General features: G+C 47.5%; 1 protein-coding gene and 1 long non-coding RNA gene across 4 annotated transcripts; one reads left to right on the forward strand and one right to left on the reverse strand.

The window, feature by feature from the left end:
- The first annotated feature begins 3,287 nt into the window (after nt 1-3,287).
- Nucleotides 3,288-11,813, forward strand: PTCRA (pre T cell antigen receptor alpha). The gene is made up of 5 exons (XM_039532477.1): nt 3,288-3,718; nt 4,235-4,552; nt 6,509-6,550; nt 10,159-10,264; nt 11,572-11,813. Exons 1-5 carry the CDS (start codon nt 3,637-3,639, stop codon nt 11,777-11,779), a joined length of 756 nt encoding a protein of 251 aa, XP_039388411.1. The 5' UTR covers nt 3,288-3,636; the 3' UTR covers nt 11,780-11,813.
- On the reverse strand, nt 9,813-15,759 carry LOC120402101. 3 transcript variants are annotated; one of them, XR_005596980.1, is made up of 4 exons: nt 15,613-15,759; nt 13,958-15,190; nt 11,544-12,284; nt 9,813-10,923 (listed from the first exon to the last, which is right to left on the reverse strand). It is a non-coding gene; the product is annotated as an uncharacterized LOC120402101 (long non-coding RNA). The 3 variants fall into 3 exon arrangements; XR_005596981.1 differs by having other exon boundaries at nt 9,814-10,923; nt 11,867-12,284; XR_005596979.1 differs by having other exon boundaries at nt 9,813-12,284.
- Nucleotides 15,760-15,892: the final 133 nt, after the last annotated feature.

Below are 15,892 nucleotides of genomic sequence, written 5' to 3' on the forward strand. Positions count from 1 at the left end.
CCCGCCCGGGAGGGGGGGGGGGGGGAAGCGGCCGGTACCACTCCAGCCAGATGGGGGGGGGGGGTGGGCGGTACCACTTCAGCCGGGGCGGGGTGGAATGTACCAGGCGCTTCGCTGCTCTCCTGGCTCCCTGCAGTGACATGGGCCCGTCTGCTGTGACCGACGTACTGCACGGGCCGTGACACTGCTCTCGGCTACCCCCCCTGCGCTGCACGGGCCGCGACACTGCCCCCAGTTACCCCCCCCGCACTGCACGGGCCGTGACACTGCCCCCAGTTACACCCCCCCCTGCACTGCACGGGCCGTGACACTGCCCCAGTTACACCCCGCACTGCACGGGCCGCGACACTGCCCCCGGCTACCCCCTGCACTGCACGGGCCGTGACACTTCCCCCTGTTACCCCCCCCCCGCACTGCACGGGCCGTGACACTTCCCCCAGTTACCCCCCCCGCACTGCACGGGCCGCGACACTGCCCCTGTTCCCTTCCCCCGCACTGCCCGTGACACTGCTCTCGGCTACCCCCCGCATTGCACGGGCCGTAACACTGCCCCCAGTTACACACACACACACCCCGCACTGCAGGGGCCGCGACACTGCCGCCAGTTACCCCCGCATTGCACGGGCCGTGACACTGCCCCAGTTACCCCCGCACTGCACGGGCCGTGACACTGCTCTCGGCTACCCCCCCCTGCGCTGCACGGGCCGCGACACTGCCCCCCGTTACCCCCTGCACTGCACAGGCCATGGCAGGCACTCAGTTATCCTTCTACTGCACGCATAGGTGCTGGAACTAGGGGTGCAGGGGGGTGCTGCAGGACCTGCTGGGTTGAAGTGGATTCCATCATATTCAGGGGTTACAATTTGGCTCAAGGGCTCAGCATCCCCACGACACAAATTGTTCTAGCACCCCCTGATTGCACGGGCCATGGCACTGCCCCCAGCTCCCCCCTGACTGCACAGGCCGTGGCACTGCCCCCAGTACCTCCCTGCACTGCACAGGCTGTGGCAATGCCCCCAATTTCCCCCACGCTGCACGGGCCATAGCACTGCACTCAGCTACCACATACAGCGCCTGGAGCAAATGGGCTCCTTCCCACGTCCCGCACCTTGGCCTCTGGTGTGCCCCAGGGATTGCCCCACATACACACCATGGCAGCAACTCTCCCCTACACACCCCATTAGCTGCAGGGGAACCTCACAGCAATTCCCCCCACACACTGTGAGCCCTGGCGAGAGCCTCACAGTGACACACAAACACACACACACCCCACGCACAACACCCTCCCGAGAGGGCGCCTTGCAGTGACTATAATAATGCCTTTGTCCCCTGTGACTATAACTGCTGGTACACGCTTGCTCAGTTAATACCTTTCAAGGGGATGTGTGTGCGACGACCCGATTGGGCCGGTCTCGTCGAGGGTTTGGATCACTGGCCTCCCCACACTGCCCTGCTATGCTAGACATCACTTTGCGCCCAGCCCACGAACTACTCGGCTCCAGGGGATCCGATGGCGGGCAGATCACTCAGGGTTTTATTGGGGATGCAATGCAAGTGGGGGTGGGGAGGTGACGACAGGGACGGAAGAGGTAGAAGATCCTGTGTTTACCTTGGAATCAGAGCCCAGAGCTGCAGCTGCAGCTGGCCCCATGCAGAATGATGTAGGAATGCGCCATCTAACCTGGTATCAGAATGCCCAGGGGCAGTTGTAAATGGCCCCTCCAGAGTACGACATGTGTGTCCTCACTGCCTGTGGTGTGAAGAGAGAGGAAGAGGAGCAAGAGAATTTAGCTGTGCAGCTGGCAGATAACTGGCTCACCCTTTTTAGTACTGAAAGCCTGCTCTGGGGCTCAAAAACATTTGTGCCTGTTACAGCTGCAGCAACAAAAGAACAAAAACTGTAACAAACTGTAACATCTATGAACCTCAGCTTTTAACCTTAAAAGAAGCAGTGCCTGGAAAACTATTTCCAAACTATTTCCTAGACCATTACCACTGCTCATTCGTGCTTGGACAGGACAAACAGTAACAGTGGTAGAAACGAGAACAGTGCAAGTATGAGATATGGTGCTGCAATGGTGGATGGAATGACCCAGAAATGACACAGATGTACACCTGGTGCACCCTGAGCAACTGCTTGTTAACTATGGTCCTTGTTTTTTTTTTTGATTTGATCCTCCCTGATGATTTTGATTGATGAATAATTTTGAATTGATAGAATGATATCCTATAGGATCTGATAATTTCCCAATAGAAAACCAGAGACGTGGTTGGTGGAACAACAGAAAAACAATCACATCATTGATGAATGTAATGTTCCTTCTGGAAATTAGAAAGGGCAAACTGCCTAGAAGAAAGTAAGTGCAAGAGCATTGGCAGGAAAACCTGTTTTTTAGAGCCTAATTGTTTTTGTTTTTTAAAGTTTGAGATAACTCCCAAAAAAAGGTTTGAGCTCAGGAAAACTGGTTGATAACCTTGAGGGTGTAGTTGATGAGAAGGTAATAAACAACTACAAGCGAATGTTAGGCAGAGAGTAAGAACTCTGTGATGATTTTAGAGGAACAGCAGTTGAATTTTTTACAAAGTGTTAAAGTAAAAAAGTTTTTTGTTTGAAATGTTTGTAAATAAATTTAGTTAAGTTATTTAGTTTGTTTTGTTTTGTTATAATTTTATAAATATTTTTTATAAGTATATAAGAATGTATATAGTGCTATGTAATTGAAATTGTATTGGTAATAAGCATATAAGTTTTTGTGTTTTTTTTTTTGTTTAAAAAAGTAAAAAAAAGTAAAAAAAATTTAAATTGAATTTAGCTTTTGATTTAGAAATAAGCCAAAGATGCAATTGTATTGAATTAATGAATGATGTTGATCTGAGTGATTCCCCTTCTTGTATTAATAAATTTTATTTTTTGTATTTTTTGTAATTGATTATTGGTTTTTGTGTATTTATTTTTTTGTTTTTATTTAGTATTTTGCTTAGCACTTATATATTGTAGTACATTTTGATATACATTTGTTTGTTTTATGTGTTATGTGTTTGTTGTTTGTTTGTTTTTTTGTTTGTTTTTTCTTTTTGAATTGAGGGGACTCCTGTAGAATTTACACCATTTATTTGTTGCTTTGTTTTTTGTTTGTTTGTTGTTGGGGTTATGTTAAATTGCATGGTTATATAGAGTTAATTTTTTAAAGTTTTTTTTTTGGTTTGTGATAGATTGTAGTGTTATGATGTTATGAGTTGGGAATGTTTTTTTTATTTTTTCTTTTCTTTTTTTTTTTGATCCCCACCCAGGAGTGACCTTAGTCTGCACCCTGGAGTTACAGCCACTAGGCGGCAAATGGTGCAGCTCCTGCTTGCTCCCATCACTGAGAATTGGGGTCTCTGCAGTTGGGGGGACCCAGTCAGGTCAGCTCGTGCTCCCACAGGGCTGGGCTCAGGGCCATTAGGGTGGATTTAGGCTCTCACTGCCTATAGCTGTGTGAGCATGCAAAGGGTTAAAAGGTGCACGGGTTTGTTTGTCAGGGAGCACAGCAGCTGGTTCTGCAGCTGGCGAGAGACCGTTAGAAAGGGGAGGGGAAGGTGCTGAGAGACGGGCTGGGGTCCCTCTGCCTGCTGCATTGTTCATGCCTGGCTCAGATGCTGCAGCCTCTCACCATGGGCCTGCCCTCATGGCTGCTTGGACAGCTCCTGGCCACCACAGTACTTCAGCTTCTGAGCCGTGAGTATACCTGTCCCCTGGGGCAGGTGCCTCTTGCTTCACTCAGCTCCACGCTCTCCTCCTTGGCAGGACGCTTGCCTGCTCCCCAGGGTGGGCTGCATTTCCCCCCACACACACACCCCGACACCCAGGAGAAACATTCTGGGCTGGGTGGGTTCTGCGGGCAGCGTGTAGCTAGAGGCCCAAGACTGCAGACACTGGGGGAGGGGAGGGAAGGAGTGGCCAGCATGTACCTGTTAAATGATTAGCTACACCCTGCAAAGGAGCAGCGAGGCCTGGAGTTTTTGTTCCAACAAATGGCAGTGGGGCTGGGGCAGCCAGACATGGACCCAACCCCCACTTGGGCACGAATAGCTGGCCAAACAAGGATACTCGCCTCACGAGGCAATCCTTCCCGAGAGGTTTGAAACCAGTTTTAGTCTCACTGCTCCAAGTCAAAGGGGCTCCAGGGGCAGGGAGGCCTTGTGGCCGAGACCTGCCATGTGCATTGCTAACTGGCTGGCTGTTCGCCCCCAGGCAGCACCGCAGCCCCTTTCCCTACCTTGGCGCCCCCACTTACCATGGTCATTAACGGCGAGAGGAAGACCTTAGTGGTTTGTGTGGTGAACGACCTCTCCCAGGACACAGCAGATGCCATCTGGTTTTCGAATGAGAATGGAAGTGCCCTGGACTCCTTCACCTACGGGGTTTCCAGGGAGGAAGACGGCACATTCAGCACAGTCTCTCACCTCTCCATCCACACTGCAGAACTGGAGTCATGGGAATCCCTCACCTGCCATGTGAGACAGAACAGAACCGCCCAGGTGTGGAGTGCCAGGTCCCTGCTGATCTCTGGTAGGTACCAGGCGATGAGAATATCCAACACCACAGACCTCATCTCCTTTCTGTCACTTCCCTGCCCCCACCTCCAGTCCCCTGGGAGCCCCTCATTCCTCTCCATTTCCCTCTGATGCCTTCCTCCCCTCGGTCACATTGTGTTATTCCTGAATGACCTGGGCAAGAAAGTGAGGGTCCAGTGATGGATGCAGTGGCTCCCACTGCCCATTTGCAACAATGCAGACAAAGTGCAAATGCCAGACAGTTAATTCAAACGCAGCACCCCAGGGAAAAATAAAGTCATCCTGAGGGGTCCCCCCATGGGGACTCAGTCACCCAAGGAGAGCTTGATTAATAGCAAATACGGCACAAAAGGGTCAAGAAGGCTCTAGACTCAACAGACCTGGCAGGGCTGACATAATTCCTTCCTGCAACTATAGAACAGAGATGTAGGAGAGTGGAGACCCGTGTGAGAAGGAGACACACACACAGCTCTCTGCATTAAAGAGATTTCTACAGGGAAATGCACCATAGTCTGGCTGAAGCTAACCTTCCACTATAAGCCCAATTTCGACATATACACACCTTCTCTCAAAACTAAGCCAGCTGCATTTTCATAAGCACCATCTCCAGATCTTTCTGCAGGGGTTGAGGGAAACGGGATCAAGCGTTTGAGAGCCAATACTTTGAAACATTTGCAAAAATCTGGATGAGGCAAAAATCTGGGTTGAACTAAAATTCTAAATATGCTTCGATTACATAAGGGGAAAACTTGAGAACACTGGAGTTGCTTTTCCTCAGGCATGTAACTATTAATTACTTAATTCCGGTTTGCTGATGCGTTTTATCTGGATCTAACACAGTACACACATAGCCATGACTCTTTAAAGCCTGGGCTTGCCACTTTTCTATATAACAATGAGATCAGGTTCCTGGTGCTCCATATGTCTGGGAAATTGTTTTCTTCAGTGATGTTTTTATATGGTGATTTTCAGTCTAATGAATATTAAGTGCCCAGATGCAATGTGACAGCTACAGTTAAAACTCACAAAGGCAGGAAATGAACAAGTCAGTTGTAGCCACAAGTTTAGCACCCATATTTTACCCATCCTGTAGGATTTGGGTATTGGGGGTAAGGAAACTTTCAAAGGCACAAAGAGGGGTCAGGCATACTCCCATGGAGAATCAATGTGAGTTGGGCAGCTACCTCCCAGCTCGTTTGTGCCTTGGAAAATCATCTCCGCAGTTGCTTAGCTCAATGTGCTACCCCCACCACAAAAAGCATTTATGTTGCTTTTGCTTTGCCCATCTTTTAGTGACATGTGTGTGCAGCAATGTAATTTTCTGCATTTAATATCCTAGTGCAATGACTATTCTAAGAAAAAGTGCAAAGCTGGTGTGTGACCTTTCCAAGCTTTGTCCATTTCACCAGCAGAGCTTGTGAGCTAACCGATCCAGAGGCACTTGGTGTGTGCATCCCTTCTATCGGCTAGTTGGACATCTATAGGTAGACCCCTAATGAAGTGTTTTCAGCTAAATACTTACAATAATTTATTATGCATAATCAGTCCCACTTCTTCAAACACTCCTGTCTGTCGCATTTTAAAACTTGACAAAGTAGAGAATCTTTATTAAGGGGCATTTACACGTAAAATGCCAAGTTGTTGAGTTGTTTGCATTATCTGTGCAAAAGAGGAGGATGAGGGAGTAGCTTGTTTTACAGCGGAAAAGTATGTGGTATACATAATTATCTCCGAAAACCCTCACGAGAATGCATTCGGGCTTTCCAAAACTCCACCCCTTTGAGCAGAGCCCAAGAACGATGGCAACCCAAAAGGTGAATGAATTGGAAAGAGACGAGAACGGCGTAAACAGGAGGTTGGGTTGGGAACCGTTCTGAGCTTGAATCAGGCAGTCGGTACTGTTACAATTAGTATAATTCCTCTTACTAATAGTTACAACTCTGTCTTGTAGACGACCATGTGGAAGAGCCATGTCTGGATGAAGACCGAAGTGGTAAGCAATAACTGTGCATTCTTCCCAGCACATTCACACTGTTTGAATCCAGCTGATTCTTTGATGGAAACAGAAGGGATGTGGAAAGAGGTGTGTGGCCACCACCTCCAGCTTAAGCCTTGCCTGACAACGAACATCTGAAGAAACAGGGATAAATTCTGGCCTCACTTACACAGGTCCAAGTCTGGAGTAATAAAGTTATTCTAGATTTGCAGCAGTGTAAATGAAAGCAGTATTTTGCCCGCTGTTTCCAAGAGCTTTAGTCGTTGGATGAAAGATGCAGGTTGTGAGTTGACCAACCCTTGCCAAAGAAAGAAGCTGTCAGCAGAATTACTCTTAGAGCCTTTCTGCTATGCAACCCTGGATCTGCACTGGTAGCAGCAGACATGCATGTCGGATCTCCATATCGCCACTCAAAGGCAAACAGCCACACAGCTGGCTCTTCTGAATCTGACCTGGTCAGGAAAGGCAGTTGATCTCAGATCTGAGAAGTCAGCTCCCCAATAGAGCAGGTCAGGAATTCTGCAATGAAACATTATTTCATCTAAAAATGTAGATTCCTCAAAATTAAAATCACTTGCAGACCACGGTCTTTTTTCACTAATCTCCTGACCTGAAATGTTTTTGGAAAAAAAAGTTTTGAAGTTGGCAAAACTTAGTTCTGATGTTTTCTAAACACTAAATGTTGGTTGTCTGGTTTGAAACAGCTTTTCATTTTCAAATTTAAGTTAACTGGGGAAAAGTGTCAAGGAAAAAGGTTGAAATCAAAAGGAAATGTTTTGAAATTATTGCAACAAAATGCTTCAATTGATCTGAACTGAAAATGTTTTGGTTTGTGAAAATTTTAGATTGACTTTTTGTCCTGATTCAGGACAGGGGGAAAAATTTAACTCTCAGAACTACTTTGCAGGATGGGAAAACCATTTATGGATGTGGTCCCTGAGGCTATAAAGTGCCACAAAACAAGAATAACTGGGATGCTAAACTGACATTTCACTTTGAGATGCTGTTCAGTGCAAGGGCTGGAGAGAGATCCTCCAATATTACCTATGAACAGTACAGACTTTCACTGATGCTGTCCTGGCCCTAGTGTCAAGAAAGGAACAACTCCATAAACACTTATCACCCTATACAGTGTAGTTTGCCAGGATCATCTGGGAATATCTCACTTAATCCATTTCTCTGCTAGTGGCACATAATAGTCTAATCTCCTGTGAGCTGTAATACTTTGGTCTAATTTCAGTTGCTGGGTTTAACGTGCAGGTGCTGGGTGTGGTTAATGGCCTGTGATCTACAGGTGTTCAGGCTAGAATTCTGGTGGTTCCTTTTGGCCTTAAACTATCTCCTCTGCCTGTTACACAAACAGGTAGGTGGGGTGGGGGGATAGGACATGATAACAAATGGAATAGGAGGTGTGTGATTCTTAGCAATGATCTCAGCACTCCACCTGCCCAGCCATTATCACGGTGTAGTTTGTGATGTACATCATGGCAGAAGCGAGTCTGGGGAAGGGACATGAAAGAGGATAAAGTAGTGGCTTTATGGATTTCAACTGGGAGCTTTTCCCCCTAAGAGGCAGCGTAGGACAGAGTGTGAGAACGCTTGTCGGAGATGTGGGCGATCGAGGCTGGCGCTGGTGGAACGAAGGGGAGAACTGACTTTGCATAACATAGCAGGCTGGATAGGTGGGGAGGGCTAAATTGTGGAGGGTTTTGTAAGTACGGACAAGAAGTATGTGTTTGTGATGGGAGAAGGCGAGCCAGTGGATGGACTTTAAAAGGGGAGTGATGTAGTCAGAGCGTGGAAGATGATCTTGGTAGCTGCGTTTTGAATGGATTTGAGGAGTGGGGGCAGGCATTGAGGCCACGGAGAAGGAAGAGCGAGCAGTGGTCAATGCATGAGACGATCAAGGCTCAGACAACGGTTTCAGCTGTGTGGGCAGAGAGGGAAGGACAGATTTTGGGGATATTATACAGGAAGAAGTGGGAAGATTTAGGCATAGCTTGGATGTGGTGGTGAAAAGAGACAGTGAAATCCAAGATGAAGCCACATCTACCATTCTACAGAAGAGGAAATTGAGGCACAGAGTCAGCAACAAATGATTTAGATAATGGCACAAAGAGGACACTTATGAAGTTTACCGACGATATCAAGCTGGGAGGGGTTGCAAGTGCTTTAGAGGATAAGATTAAAATTCAAAATGATCTGGACAAACTGGAGAAATGGTCTGAAGTACTCCACTTAAGAAACAAACAATGAATTGCACGTACAAAATGGGAAATGATTGCCTAGGAAGAAGTACTGTGGAAAGGGATCTGGCGGTCACAGTGGATTACAAGCTAAATACGGGTCAACAATGTAACACTGTTGCAAAAAAAGCAAACATAATTCTGGGTTGTATTAACAGGAGTGTTGTAAGCAAGATATGAGAAGTAATTCCTCTGTGCTGATTAGGCCTCCGGTTCTGGGCGCCACATTTCAGGAAAGATGTGGGCAAACTGGAGAGAGTCCAGAGGAGAGCAACAAAACTGATGAAAGGTCTAGAAAACATGACCTATGAGGGAAGAGTGAAAAAACTGGGTTTCTTTAGTCTGGAAAAGAAAAGACGGGGGGTGAGGGGAGCAACAGTTTTCAAATACATAAAAGGTTGTTACAAAGAGGAGGGTGATGCATTGTTCTCCTTAACCTCTGAGGACAGGACAAGAAGCAATAGGCTTAAATTGCAGCAAGGGAGCTTTAGGCTGGACATTAGGAAAAACTTCCTATCAGGGTAGTTAAGCACTGAAACAAAACTGCCTAGGGAGGTTGTGGAATCTCCATCATTGGAGGTTTTTAAGAACAGGTTAGACAAACACCTGTAAGGAATGGTCCAGTTATTATGAGTCCTGCCTTGAGTGCAGGGAACTAGACTAGCTGACCTACCGAGGTCCCTTCCAGTCCTACACTTTTAGGATTCTGTGACTTGCCCAAGGTCACACAGTGAGTGCGTAGCAGAGCTGATAAGTCACCAGAGTTTCAAGTGCCCAGCCCAGAGCTGCTTCCTCTAGGCCAATGGTTCTCCTACTGTTGGACATAAGAGGGGTAGAAGTACAATAACATTAATATTTCATTATAACTACACTGATTAAAGCAATGAATATGCTACACTAAATACCTGCGTTCTAGAGGAGGTGCATTAAGTCTTTCAGACTGACTCCGATTGCTTAGAGCAGGGGTGCCCAACCTCCAGCCCACCAGAGCATTTCATGCGGCCCATGGCCTGCTTCAACACAATATACTAATGGCTGATTTATTAGCGTTCTGACATCATGTTTACATCTTTTTAGTTTACACAAGAGTGTAAGTAGACAATACCATACATAGAAACAACCTATCTAAATATACACGAAACAAGAGAACTTAAAATATAAATCAATACAGGTTACTTTAAATCTTATTAAAATATGTGGAAGCTGTTTGGCACACACAAGGTTGTGCTTAGGTTTGTGTGACCCTCTTGTGTATAATGTTGGGCACTGCGGCCATACACAGTCCCAATAGGGACCATTGGTAATTCTTGTGTGTGACACCCCAGGGCCTAATCAGGTACATGATCCCATCTGTTTCAGCTCTGCCCGTCTGTTCACAAATCCTGCTTCTCTTGGCTATCAGAGTGTTGTTGCTGAAGTTCCTCCTGTTTGACATTCTCATTACCTGCAGCTTCCTCTTCAAAGGGTAAGACTCCATAACGCCGGGAAACTGTAGCGCACAAGGGGATTCTAGTCATGGCATCCAGTTGCTATGAAGCTGAAATAACTTCAGAAGTTATTAAACTGTCAACAACAATTAACAAAATAATGAAGTGACTTAGGAGGCCACCATTTTGCAGAACACAATTCTGGGAATGCAGCTCCCAGCTGAATGCAAGGATCAGGAAGAGACTTTCAGAGATGTGCTTTGGGTTCATTTAGAAACTGATTTGATCACTGCTAGGTCCTGGTTCCTAGTCTGACTTTCCTTTAATCTTGGAATGTCTCCTTCCCCTGGAGTAGGAATTGCATTCCTCAGTCTTAGCCACCTGGGTCTCCAGGTAGGAAGTAGCGATAAGGTGGGCGAGACACTAAAGGGAGAAAAACCGGCAGAGGCAGAGCTGGTCAGGATGTGTGAATTGTCTCAGGGAGGCCAGTCCCTCCACAAGATCTTCTGCAGCCTCAGTCACTGCACACCTCCATAACTACATGGACATGCTGGTCTGCACTAGTTAATTCCCCTTCCTCCCGTCTCCAGCTTCCCTTCACCCCAGCCCAGCTCTCCATCTCCTGTCTCTTCTTCCCAATCTTTGCCTGCTCCTCCTCCTCCTCCTTGTATGCAGTGTAGTTGTAGCTGTGTAGGTCCTAGGATATTAGAGACACAAAGTGAGTAAAGTAATATCTTTATATCTTTGTGGTGCTGTACCCTATTTGGTGGAACTTAATGCAGCATTGAAGGGGAGCTGCTGCCCCCTAGAAGTCAGAGGAGGGATGGTGGGCAGCCACTTCTCTCAGGAGACAGAGGGGATGCTGTTGCCAGAGCTGCTTACTAGGGGAACCAGGGGAGGCCACACGTGCCTGCAGCGTTGACTGCAGTTTGCACACTCCAGCACTAGCTCTGCACCCAGTGGTTATGAACACTCACTTATTAGCCAATCCCACAAACCACAGAGGGCCTGATTTGCAGAGATGCTGAGCACCCGCAGCGCCCATTGACTTCAACAGGGTTTGTGGGTGCTATGCACATCTAAAAGCCAGATCTTCCTGTGCATTACCCTCTTGCTGGGGTGAGAGCTCTGCTGAATGTTGTGGCTTGGCAAGACATCATCCACCCTGGGCAGTGATGATTTGCTGCTGCTCTCCGCAGCAAATTTCAGGTAAGACAAAACAAGCAGCTTTATAAAGCAGCAGACCTGAGAAGAGCGAGTAAAGACTGGAAAGCAGAGACATGATGGAAAATGTTCCCTGCTCTCTACTACCCTCACCTGGTCACACTGTTCCATCTCCTTTCAGGGGACGCCGAGCCCTACTGCTGAACTCTGCAAATAGTTCCTCTGCTCAGGCTTGGTTCAGCAACGGAGAATCAGCCTCGCCTGTCAGCATGGAGAGCAGACCGAGGCAGAGACTGAGTCGGACAGAGTTAGTGACTGGAGCTAGCCACCCCAGGGGTAGCAGAGACAGAGCTTCCCACACCATTTCCTTACACCTTCCACCCATCTGAGCTAGAGCAAATCAAATGACCCACTAGCAGCTGTCCTCACAGTGGGATTTGGGGCAGTTTACAAGGTGTTGCACGTGGTTTGCTCACCTCTCTGCCCGCTATGCTGATGTCAGCCAGGACACGGCATGTACCAAGTGCAGAACAGATGGGCCACAGCTGGACCAAAGTGTAAAACAGAAGACAACAAACCTAGGCTAATGGTGTACCAGCCCAAGTGTTGAGTTGGGCATGGGCCCAGGTTTCCCTCTTGGTCATCTGTTCTCATTTTTTTTGTTTGTCTTACTGGCTAAACTGCACAGTTTGCAGAGGAGTATGAAGTTCACAGGCTGTAGCAATGTTCTCCATGTACTAGCAACAGTGATACAGGGCTCATCTCTAGCACCCTACTTGCAAGCGCCAGGAAACACCTTGTTGGTAAAGAAAATCCTTTTCTGGGCAAAGAGATCAGTTGGTTCTCGGAGTCAGCACCCAGGGAAATTTGCTTCAGAAGTCGTCCTGTGGCTTTCTGGGCGTTCAATTTAAAAATAAATAAATAAATAAATTTTTGACTTGACTTTTTTTAAACCAGCCAAAACTGTTCACTGAATTCAGCAAATAGTTTTGTACCCCCAAAAGTGCATTTTGTGGTGAAAAAAACAAATCATGACCAGACCCACATACAGTCTGAAACTCTTCCAATCCATGAGTGGAGTTGTTTCTCTCTAGATCAGCAACTTCTTCCTGCGCAGTTTACCTTTTTGTATCCGAGTGCAGCTGCTCCAGTTCCAACACCTAAGGGAGCTGCTCAAACCTTCCCCCTTCTCAGGTAGGCATTTCTAATCCTCATATTTTTATAAGGGAACTTGGGAAAACCCTCTTGGGTCCCAAGGGATCTATTCCACCTGTTGAAGAGGATTTGCTCAGCATGTAGAGAAATGAGGAGAAAGAAAACCCCAGCCTATTTTATAAACAATTATAATAAATTCAAACCCATACAATACACCCTCATGTACGTGTGTCCAAGTGTTTCTGTAGGTATGCGTACAGACTGCAGTGACGGCACACCCCAACCCAGCCCTCTTTGTCCATAGCTCTTACAGCCAGAATTTTTGGCTCTCTCAGTCACTTTTGGGCATGGAAAAAAAGATACATTCACAGGCTCCGGCAGCCCCTGAGAAGGGGGGCTTGGGCATGGAATGAGATTAGGGATTGGACATGGAGAGGGCAGGAGCAAAAGGTGTGGAGAGGTGAATGAAATGGGGGGGGAAGAGGGGCAGATGGCTCAAGCACTCAGAAGCCTCCTACAACCTATTAAGGTTGAATGGACAGGAAGCTGGAATTTTTATGCAAATGAAATAATTTGTATATTTAATTGGTATAATTTGCATACATGAGACCGAGGACTATATTTGCAAATAAAAATGGCACAGACTAGCCCTAAAGTTAATTTAACCTCACTACCTCCTAGATCATTCTAGGGGAGAGGTGGATAGGAGTGGGGGTGGGGTGTCTGGGGACAGGATGGATGAGCAGAGGGGGCAGAGCTGGGCAAGGGGGGTTGTGCCCACTGTGCTCTTTTCCCTCTACACCAGACCTGCCCTAGGCTCCCTGAGTCCCAACTAGCTAGTCCGTGAATACTCTAGGGCAGTGGTTTATAAGTGTTCTAGGCTGTGTACCCCTTTCCAAATAATGTAGTCTATCACATACCCCTATCTGAGACAGGGGCCTATGAAAAGTCTGTAAGGGATAATATGATGCAAAAATGCACAAGTTCTGGACTGTGTTGTCCCAGATAAAATTGTTTGTTACAATTATTATTATTATATCATATATACCTTTACTTTGGATAAAAGTAGTCCCTCAAACAAGTTTCTAGTTATTCTAAACATTAAACTGGAAGTTTTCATGGTCATTTTATTGTAATTAATTAAAATTAATGAAGCCTCCATGCTGGTCTCAATTACTCAGACATAGCCTGTGCGTGACTAAGCATTTAAAAAATGCCAATCATGTATTTTTGTTGATAATAAAAAAAAATACAGAAAAGGAAGCAAAGAAAAGTTCACTATCCATACATTTCTACAGCTGACCTCGATAACACACAAATATATTATTGGCATTTTTAAATTCTTGGTGACTAATGTACAGCACATATTGATGTTAACTATATATATATATATATATATATATAATGCTTACCTATCAGTGTGATGGATGTCCTTGCTTTTTATCACAAAAATCACTGATGGCAGGGAAAATTGGAGAGAGCTTCAGTCACAAGTCATTTTCAGCATTTAATTTCTGAGGGTACTCTGTCTCAGTCACCATGAGGGCAGAGAATCCAGTCTCACAAAGGTATGTTGTGGAGAAGGGCATCAGAAACTTGACAGCTTGTTATGACAGGTATGGGTAATCTTCCATCCTTTGCACCCAGAAGTCTGCCAAAGGTTTGCATTCAAACTCTAATTTAAGACCACTGTCACAAGAGAGATCTAACAACTTCTCCTGCTCATGCACTGGCAGAGGAGGGATTGGGAGAGACTGAGGCACCTTAAATGGATTGCGTATCCAGGAATTTGCATTGTCCATTTTGGGGAAATATTTTCTAAGTTGTTTGCTAAGTTGTTGCAACAAATGACAATATGCTGTTACATGAGAGTGTGAAAGTTGACATTATGGAGCATTTGCAAGAAACTCTTGCAATGTTGGAAAGCAGTTAATCATATTTCTCTTTAAGCAGCTATCCCAAAATAGTAGTTTCTTTATCATGGATTCGATTTTGTCTTGTGTTTCAAAAATAGTGGTGCTTAAGCCCTGAAGGCCTAAACTGAGCTCGTTGAGGCAAGAAAAAATGTCTGCCAAGTAGGCTAATCGCTGAAGCCAGGCAGTATCTTCCAAGCAAGATGACCAGTGCAAAGGGGAGGTGGTCAGTGAAAAAACTTGAAACTAGATGCTGGCGAAGAAGGGACAGTTTAAGACCGTTGTTTGGTAAAACTTCACCACATAGGACACACTGTGACTGAGGATATTCAGCATCCCCAGTCCATGTAAATCCAAGTTCAATGTAGCTTTTATCATACTTGAATTTTTTTACACCCTTTCCGTGTCCTGCTCTGTCACACGCGTCCCAGGTTGAATTTGTAAATCATGCATGGTCCCTCTGCCTTGGCACTGCTACGGCCAACAGCAGTAGTTGAATCAGCTGAAAGGGAGGTTGCGCTGGGCTCCTGCTGATCCCTGTGTGTTCCACATTTTGCTGATGTCCCAGTCCTGAGCCAACGATCCATGGTTTTCACTGAATTGAAGACTAAAAATTCTCAACTCTCTGATACCAGACCTCAGTCACAGCTTGAGAGCGAGGCCAATCAGATGTCCCTAGCCCTGCCCTGGCCAGCAGGCAGGACACAAGCACCAAGGGGGCTGCAGTCTGAACTGAAAGGAGAATAATGGTTGATTAGATGCCAGATCTTCTAGAGCTGGGGGGTACGCGTACCAAGGCGCCTTTTAGCGAGAGCGGGGGGCATCCTGGAGCCCCCCTCCCTTCACAGGCCAGGGCGCCCCCCCCTCCCTGTTCGCTCCTCTCCCCCCCCTTCACAGGCCATGGCGGCCCCCCTCCCCGTTCGCTCCTCTCCCCCGTCCCTTCCCAGGCCATGGCGCCCCCGCCCACTCCCCGCTCCCTCCCTTCACAGGCCATGGCGCCCCCGTCCACTCCTCCCCGCTAGCTCCTCTCCCTCACCGCCCAGAGCCCCCTCCCTTCACAGGCCATGGCGCCCCGCCCGCCCCTCCCCTCCTCCCCGGCCCGACCCCCGCTCGCTCGCTCCTCTCCCCCTCCCCGGCCGGAAGTTGCCCCCAACCTGGCGCGCGCCCCTGCGCGAACCGCTGCTCTGAGAGACCAGGATTCCCGCCGCTCCTGGAGACAGAGACGCCGAAGCAGTTAGAAGCCGCCTCATTGGTTGAGCTTGCGGCGGAGCTTCCTGCCTCCCCCATTGGCTGGCAGAACCGGGGCGTTCGCTCCTCGCCTGGCCATTGGCCGGTCTTTGACACGCGCGGAGCTGTGATTGGGCGCGCTGCTGCCGTTTTAGTGACGCGGGGGGCGGGAAAGGAAGGTTCCCGGAAGTGAGTGTGGAGGAGCCG

The sequence above is a fragment of the Mauremys reevesii genome, linkage group 3, assembly GCF_016161935.1.
Source record: "Mauremys reevesii isolate NIE-2019 linkage group 3, ASM1616193v1, whole genome shotgun sequence".
NCBI lineage: Eukaryota > Metazoa > Chordata > Testudines > Geoemydidae > Mauremys > Mauremys reevesii.

Coding starts and splice junctions, on each gene's coding strand:
- PTCRA (XM_039532477.1), top strand. CDS start 3,637: ATGCTGCAGCCTCTCACCATGGGCCTGCCCTCATGGCTGCTTGGACAG. Junction 6,551..10,158: donor TCTGGATGAAGACCGAAGTG/GTAAGCAATAAC, acceptor CATCTGTTTCAG/CTCTGCCCGTCTGTTCACAA. Junction 10,265..11,571: donor TGCAGCTTCCTCTTCAAAGG/GTAAGACTCCAT, acceptor ATCTCCTTTCAG/GGGACGCCGAGCCCTACTGC.